General features: G+C 43.1%; 1 protein-coding gene across 2 annotated transcripts in view; it reads right to left on the bottom strand.

Moving 5' to 3' along the window:
* Positions 1–698: 698 nt before the first annotated feature.
* Positions 699–8872, bottom strand: part of GMPR (guanosine monophosphate reductase) — a 712135-nt gene continuing 703961 nt past the window's right edge. For both annotated transcript variants that reach the window (XM_069613564.1, XM_069613565.1), the window contains exon 9: positions 699–2067. In XM_069613564.1, the coding sequence (XP_069469665.1) occupies positions 1887–2067 (181 nt within the window). In that variant the 3' untranslated portion in view covers positions 699–1886. The remainder of the gene's footprint in view (positions 2068–8872) is intronic.

Here is an 8872-nt window from a genome sequence, read left to right as displayed (position 1 = left end):
TCCCCACTCCCTTGTTTCCCTTCTCCGTAACCTTATTTTTCTCCCTATGATTGTAAAGTGCTCAGTTGCTTCCGGAATCTAGGTCTGCGCTAAAAAAATACCATAATAATGCATCCCTTGTCACATTATACGAGGATATCAAGAGGCATGGCAGCAGGGAGTTGTCTCGACAACAGTACTGAATGAGTACCAGTGATCCAATTTTGCAGGTAATTGTAGTTTTTGTTTACTAGAATATTGTCAACAGGCTTGAGTCCTGTGTCCCACACCATTACTCACTGTTTCTCAATTTTTCAGAAGAACTATACATTTATGGAACAGCCTGAAAGCCTCAGAATTTGAAGTTTTCTTGTTGAAAATTCTGTCAAATCATCCATGATCCTGAGGAAGTCCATTGGTCAAACACCTTTAAGAGCCGAAACACAATTACATTCACGTTCTATTTTATACATAAAAGGGTGTCTATGAAATTTGGCACATTGCTTTTATACACCTTTTCAGCTCACATTTTAATCGCAGATCAGACGCTTCAGGTCAAGCACTAGAGTAAATCAGCTTCTGACGCTGAACTACACTTTTAGGTCAGGGATTGTCATGTCCTATATGCTGAACATAAGACATGGCTTTAGAGTTATATAATCAGTTGCACAGTCTAATAGTCCAATGGGATTTAAAGTACAACAAACACAGTCAGAGGATACATTTTGAAAAATAACTTCCTTTTAATGATGCACTTTACAGTACAATGCTTACCTAGTTTTCAGTTCAGTTTGGTGTTTTAACTTCTGTCATAGAAGATGTAAAGTCAGACAACACCATACTATATGGCAGCTTATTTGACACTGTTCCATCTTGATTTACTCTAAAATAGTAACCTGAACAATTGAAACATCTAAGAATTACTTTTCTAAATATGATCTCCTTCCACATGAGCACCTGTGGAATAAAGGCATATAATTGCCAACTCTTAAATGAAAGGCACAGAATTAAAGAAGGACATTTAAGATACTGATAGGCAAATGCTTGTTTGTTTATGTGGCAAGCCAATTTCCCCTTTTTTAAAATACATTTGGGTTTTAACAAATAGGAACACTCTGGGAACACAAGATCCTAGACTCCCTCTGTGGACGGGTGTGACAGAGACCATTTCCTGATGGCCCGGCATCAAAAGCCACTTTCGGCACCCTTTTTCCTTGCACAACTAACCAGGAATCTGCAGACTCATCTGACAGCAGTTGAACTATTACTTGCTGTTCTTCTTTCCATTGTGACTACTGCTCCTGCCTATCCTAGCCAGCTGCACAGCAACCCCAAATGCCCACCAGCAATGTTTTCATGACCAGATGTCTTTGTCTAATCTACCCTCTGGTTAATTGCTAGGGTGACATCAGGCAAAAAGCATCTGTGAAAGTAATGGGTAATTAAACAAATTGGCATAGAGGGATACAATTTGTAATTTTCAAACACACACAGTGCATGATGGTCATTAAAACACTATCAACTGGTATGCCGCCATCTGTTTTAGACACAATATACAGATCCCTGTGGCACTCTGAAAGCCTAGTGAGTGTGTGAGCACTCATTACCACTGAGCCTTTACACTGGCATAACTCGCCCGTGCAATTCTGAATTTCTAGCCATAATGAAATATTGGTGATAAAAGGATGTGTTGCTTTGAGGGAGGGAAGGAAGTGCATCAAGCAAACTTCAACGTGCATTTTAACATTTTTGATGGCCAAATCCTGACATGCTCAGCAAATCATACAGAATGGTTGGATTCAGCTGCTTAGTCCTGCTGCAATTTGTTGACGGTGTTCATCATCATGACACTATCCGACAAAGGGGGACAAGGATTGGTTGGGATGCTTGGGTTGATTTTAATTCGCTTAGGAGAACATCTGGTTGAACTGTTGTGTCACACGGATGAATGTTGTCCTCCGGCTAAGCTCCTTGAGTTTGGCCGCCCCAACATACGTGCAGGTGGATCGCAGTCCTCCAAGGATGTCCTGAATGGTGGTGGTTACGTCACCTCTGTAGGGCACTTCCACGGTCCTGCCCTCGGACGCTCTAATTAAGGGAAGTTAATACATTAGAAATGGCACAAAATATATTGTAAACATTACAGTTAAAATATTGTGTTGCATAACAGCTAGATATGATGTAAATAAGTGATAGGCATAAAACAGAAAACATTTGTAGTTATGTACATGTCTGTTGTGAAAACGCATCTTGCATGTGCATGGGTTAGTGGATGCGGTGGTCACAGAGGCTAAGTGCGGCCACCTGCCATGTAATCTTGGGCGCATATGAGGTACACAGGGGATCCCTTCTGGCCACCCCATCTTGCTTCAGGGCTGAGACAGGAGATCCTCAAGGAAAGGCTACACCTCCTTTTCTGCAATTTTGAAGACTCCCCTGGGAAGGCAAGCAGGCCTATGCACCAGTGATCATGTGCGTTACTCTTCCCATTTGTGGCAGCGGAAAGGAGAAAGAACCAATACAATTCTTACCGCTGTTGGCGGTTCCCACTTTGCCAGTCCAGAGACATCAGGCACGCAACTTGTGTGGCTGCAGAAAGCGCAGGGGAGAATGCCCAGGGGCGGTTTGCCAAACAGCATCCCAAAGTCATGTATGAATTTCAAGACGATGGTAAAGCATGATATCAGCTCTATTTACAGCAGGAGCACACTAGTCATACGTGAGATTAATCAAGGGAAACCACAAACCCAATTCTATATCGGCGCGCAACGCAGTGCATGAATAGGTGTGCTCCATGCACTCCTGCACGCAGCAGACCAATGACAGGGCCATCATCCTATAAGGGGATTGGGGAAGTTGACAGCCAGTTGGATGTAGAAGTTGGCAAACGAGGCGGGAATGACGTTGGAAGCAGAGTGAGTCAGAGGAAGAAAAGTGGAAGAAGGTGAAGGAAGGAAGTTGGAGTGATGCGGCTGGTGGCAGCAGGATGTAAGAGGCTGGTGGAGGTAGGAGCAAGGTAAATGGTGGAAGCAGAGACATTAAGAGGAGTAATTGAGTAATCTAGGAAGTGGAAGAAAGGAGACTGAAGCCGAGAAGACGAAAGAGTAACTAAAGGGGAGGCGAAAGGTGATTAAGACACATGGGAGGAGGGGAGGCTAGCAGAAAAGAAGTTTTCAAGATGTGGAGAAAGAGGGTCAAAGACAAAAGAGAAGAGGGCACATGCAATTGATGAAGAGCTTTTCAAGTTACTTTGCTGGGATTGCGCTTATCTAGATATTGCCAATAGTATGCTCAAATACCATAGTCCTCCATTTCATAATTCCTGATTATCCAAAATTTCTAATACACAAAATGATTCACCCAATTTAGTCAAATTGCCATTTAATAAAGTCTTAATTGTCAGGTTTGTTTAATATAAAGCACTGCTTATTAAAATTTGCTGACACGTGTTTCAACCTTAGCTCCTTTTCAAGGCATTTGCATTTAAATGAACCTTTGGTCTCTCTCACAGAAGTTTGGCTGTCGCTTGTCAAGTTCTTTTGCAGTCAGTAGGGACAGATTCCATCTTGACTGCACTAGTCAATGTTCTCAGTTACTGTTCACCAATTGACATGATAATTATCACTTTCCGTGTCATTTGGTATTCTCCCTGTGGTGTATTAAGCTGGACGCTGATAATTATCATATCAATTGTTGAACAATAACTGAGAACATTGACTAGTGCAGTCAAGGGGCTAGATCCGAACTTTGCATAGGTCTGCAGCTATCAGAACACAGTGACCACAATACCCACATATTTACATATCACCCAAGCGCTCATACTTTCCGAAATACCCCATTTCTAGTTTCTGCTATTGAAGAAGAGATTGGAGGTGAGGAGAAAGAGAGAGGATAGCAAGCTAGAAGTGAGCAAGAAGGGCAGTGTAGGAAACATGAAGGATAGAGGACGAACAACGGAGAGGAGCTTGAAAGACAATCAGAGTAGGGGTTAATGGAGATCATTATATGAAGGAGAGAGGGAGAATGCATCAGGCAGGAGGGAAGGAGACTCAAAGTGAAAGACAGAAAAAGGTACCAGGAGGGGGCAGAGGGAAAAGGTAGGAAGGGGAATGGAAGGCGACATCAGTGGGGGCTTGAAGGAGAATAGAGAGAGACAGAGATGGGTGTAGACATTCAGAAGAAAGTAGGAGAGAGACGTAGAAGGTTGGGAGGTGGCGAGGAACGCAAACTCAAGCATATAGATAAATACAGCTTACCGATTCCTTGGAGTGGATGCTCTGGGAGGTGGGGGTTTGCCTGCAACTAAAGTGCTCCAGTTGTCACCTGTCAAGGGTTTTGACCCATGTTGAATCAATAGACTGGGTAGATGTGGGGATGAGCTGTCGCCGCCCATTATTCTATCCCAGAACAAACTAAATCAATAGACTTGGTAGATGTGGGGATGAGCTGTCGCCGCCCATTATTCTATCCCAGAACAAACTAAATCAATAGACTGGGTGGATGTGGGGATGAGCTATCGCCGCCCACATTCACGCCAGAATCCAGGAGAACTGCGCAGTTGGCACAAGACCACTCTAAAGATTCAACCTTCTTTTGGGGGGGCTCCACATAACCACTCTAATGTCAGGATGCCTATCAGGACAATAGCAAAAATCTCCTGTCAAATTCAAGACAACTCAAAAATGGATGCAGTACCGACAAATTCCCCAAAGCGGCGCTAGCGGTCTAAACTCTGACAGGAGAACTGGCTGACAAAGGGACCTGAGTCAACAGGGACTTCAAAGCATGTTGGTTAATTGAAAATCTTAGCTACCTGCTGTTCCCAGAGGCCAAGAGGCTGGGAAACCTTAACACCTCAGAGATTCCCACACCAGGAGGCAGGATATCACATGACCCTGTTGATTGATTGAGGAGAGACTTCCAGGCAGCCTGCTGGAGCCCACACAAAAGGCTCTTTCAGTTGAATGGGGTATGTTAATTTTGAGTGTTTCCTGTCAACAGCCCTCTGCCAGCAAGGAGAGACATGTGATCACTGACCCACCCAGACTTCTGGAGGCAGACCCAAACACTTTGGGGAGTTGAATTGCAACAAATATATATTTTATAGAAACAGTGATAACTTATTGTAACCAAATGACAGGAATGTACAACTTTGAGAGTCTTAGTATGGAAAATGCCCTCACGATTTGAGTCCAAACTCCGATTTGTACCATGTTCTGGGGCAAAACCCCGCTAATTATGATTATTGTAGACACTGTATTTAAGCTAGAGACATGGAAAGTTACTGGGATATATGTGGAAGGGAACTGTACCTTTGTAAAATTTTTGAGGAAAAACCAATGTTGCAAAACCCACTAAAATCGAAAATAAGTTGCCATTTTTGAATGCAAGCTCCTAGAAACGCCAGAGTCGGGACAGGGACTATCTTTAGTAATATATGATGTGTGTATGTGATGTCAAACAACTGCGTACCTGGGAAATATGTATTTGGATCAGGAATAGATTTGTGTGCACATTGACCAGGGGAGTGTCATTTCTGCAGGTCATAAAAATGACATCACTCTGACACACTATCCCTTCCCAAATCAGGGACCAAAGAATCTATTGACATATCAAATCAAGAGAGGCGCAGGCTTAGTGATGCTAGCCTCTCCACCCACTTTTTAAAACACATAAAAAGAGACTGCTGGGACAGGTAGAGGGATTCATTTTCCATTTCTGCGGAGCATTTTGAAGGCCGACATCCCATCCAGACAGAGACCAGAACCAGGCACCCATAGACTACAGAACTTTAAACCTAGAAGGCCCACTGCAAGCAAAAGTATTCTCAGCAGGCCTTCAGAATCCAGCAAACCTAACCAAACTATTCAACAGCCGGGCGAGCTGTTTGAATTCTTTGCCAAGAACAATTGCCAGAGACCAGACCAGAGATCCAGAGAACCACAGGCCGCTGTATCCAGAGAGCTGACCCGGACCGCTGTGAGCAGAACCAGAGATCTGGATTGCTGTGAGCAGAACCGGTGCTTGATTCACCCGCCGAGCAGAGAGAACCGCCGCAGGACGTGTTGACCAGATCCGTGACGAGGCCCATTCATTTAAAAAATATAGTGTGAGTACTCATTGTGCCAAAACCAATCTCTTAGTTAAAATAATCTAATCCAAACTATTTTAGCCTATTAGAACTGCCTCCTAGAATCGTGTAATTCTGTCATCTTTTAAACTGAAAACTGTCATCTGTCATTTTGAGTTTTACTTTAAATCCGAAAATCTACCTTTATTAAATTGTCCGTATCTCTTGAACCGTTTGGGCTAGGAACGAAATGTGATTCTAGGCTTTCCAACGAACCTAGAACCGACTTCCTACTCCCTATACTTTTTCCGCAATCACGATTTACGCACTAGCGAAAGTTACCGCGATTTGCGATTTGGCTCAATTTCTCCACTTGTCAAAATAGCAGCTCCATTCTTTTCTTTGTTAAAATCCATTTGAAACCTGGTAATAACTCATAGAGCATTGCTAAAGTGAGCCTGAACTCATACCAACAAGCATCTCTCACTCACCCTGAATCTCTAGAGGGAATTAAAATCAGTTAGCACATTTTCCCATCCATTGCCATCACATTTAAAAGCATTTTGGGCCTGTGTTTCAAACTTCTGCCTGTTTCCTCTAAGCTTTCTGGGGGGGGGAACTGAATTCCGTATTGTATTTGATTGTATTCCCGAAGACTGTGTGTGTTACTTCCATCTCCTTGAATTGCATATAGGGGGGGGGGGTGAATTGCCACCAGGGGAAAAGTGATTACATTGTCTTTTGTTGAAGCCATATCAAGTTATTTTCTGTACTGCATTTCATTCATCATTGCGTTTCCTTGAACCATATAAAGCATTCTTTCCCACCTTATTCTTCTGTTCCTATTCATAAGTTACCTCTTGCTGATTACTGCTCATATTCACAAGTGTAATATCCATTATCAATGTATTTATAGAAGTGTGATATATATATATATATATATATATATTGTTTATATTTCTCAAATACACCTTTTAAATTTGCAAAACAGACCTATTTCTTGGCTCAATGGGGTCAGGGGGTTCTAAGAGAGGGGTGTTATATAATGGTTGTCATCCAGAGTAAATGAACTGGACCTAAAAATATATCAATAAGGGTTTCCCTGAGCATCCCAGACTAGGCATTGACTTAGCTGTAGTGTTGAAGTGAAGCCGCTTAACACACCCTTGCGCAGAACTAGCAGCAAAAGTGTGTGGGCCTGAGAACCCAGTAAAATGGCTCACCAATAACTAGTACAAGAAGCAGATAAAACTAAGTGCACAAACCGGGGAGGCAAGAAAGAAGTGCCAAGACATTTGAAACCCTGTAATGTGAGTGACTGTGAAATGATCCTACATGAAGGGATAAACCAAGATTAAAATTTGCAAGCTACAGAGCTGAACTGTTACCCTCAAGGAGAAGCCACCCCGTTATTGTTGAGACTTTACTTTCCATACTTTTAGATTGGCCTAACATTGCACATATTTCTGATAAACCTTTGAATAAACATGTTAGTCTGTGACAACCTTGTATTGATCCGAATTGGCTTCGAGAAACTATGACAAAGTATCAATATTTTGATGATTACAGGTAGTACCCCTTTGTCCAGACCTTGCAGTGGGCATCTACTAAAGCCCTGTCCTGAACTCACTACTCTTGACCCTATAAATCTCTCCTCGTGATAAACACATCTCATTCAAATTATCTAAACACCTGTTTACGGATGATATCCACATTTTCATCTCCTTTCATACTTTAACCCCAATCTACCCTCCAGCATCTCTACCTTTCTCTCTGCCGTCTGCCACTAGAGGCAGGTCGCTGTGTTACAGTAGTGTCAACTCATCAACAACCAAACCAATCAATTTCCTGAATCACCAGGCTCCCTTCCGCCTCAATCTCTTTTCCCCCTGACCAACTCTCACCATCCCGCAAGTCCTGCAACCTTTGGGTACACTTTGACAGCAATCACTCCACCATTTCATAATGTCCACTGCTAGTGCTCCCAGAATCGTCCTCCTTAACATCAGGAAAATCTGACTTCTAATTTACTACTTTACAAAAACTCTCATTTCAACACTTGTGTTCAGCTGCCTCAACTATTTCTCTGGCTTACTCCTTGGTCTCCAAATCTACTCCTTCGTTCCCCTCAACAAAATCCAACACTTTGCCACGTACACTCTATACCACCTCCTTCACCCTTCTCCTTCATCTGTTCACTGACGTCATGCTGGTTGGCTCTCTGTGCGATAAAGATCACTCTGAAAATGTATCATCGTCTTCGAGTGTATCCATGGTCTTGCCCCTCCCTGCCTTACAAAATCTATCACCTGCTAGTCTTTCACTTGCAGTCCTTGTTCAAGGTCCTCACTTATCCTCACTGTTACTCGCTCCCCTGACCCTCCCTCTTTTGTTCTTTTACCCTCAATGCCCCTCTACATTAGAACCCCCTGTAGCCAGATATAAACTTATGCCACCACAGACCTTGCTTTCAAAACGATTTATAAACTCACCCTCCACATTTTGATAGCATTAATAACCCCACCCGTCACATTATCCCCCCTTCATGAGCTCCTTCTCCACTTTCCGCAAGTAGGGTAGATGTATGTACATTGTGACAAAGTCACTGTGGTCCCACCAGTCAAAAGAGACGTTAACTCTGCAGGCCAGGTGAAGCCACCCACTCCATGATGCAACCCATGGAGGCAGTAAATGAGGGATCTCCCATTCCTGTCCAGTCCTCCCAAGACAGGCAAAAGAGGCCTACGACCCAATGATCAGACCAAGACAGAAACATACACTTAGGGCCCGATTCATGGAATTTATTGCACGGTTCAAAGTGAC

This window comes from Ambystoma mexicanum, chromosome 5p (assembly GCF_040938575.1).
Source record: "Ambystoma mexicanum isolate Mex_15411 chromosome 5p, UKY_AmexF1_1, whole genome shotgun sequence".
Classification (NCBI taxonomy): Eukaryota; Metazoa; Chordata; class Amphibia; order Caudata; family Ambystomatidae; genus Ambystoma; species Ambystoma mexicanum.
The sequence above is the reverse complement of the archived record's forward strand: the minus strand, read 5'-3'. Positions and strand labels throughout refer to the sequence as shown.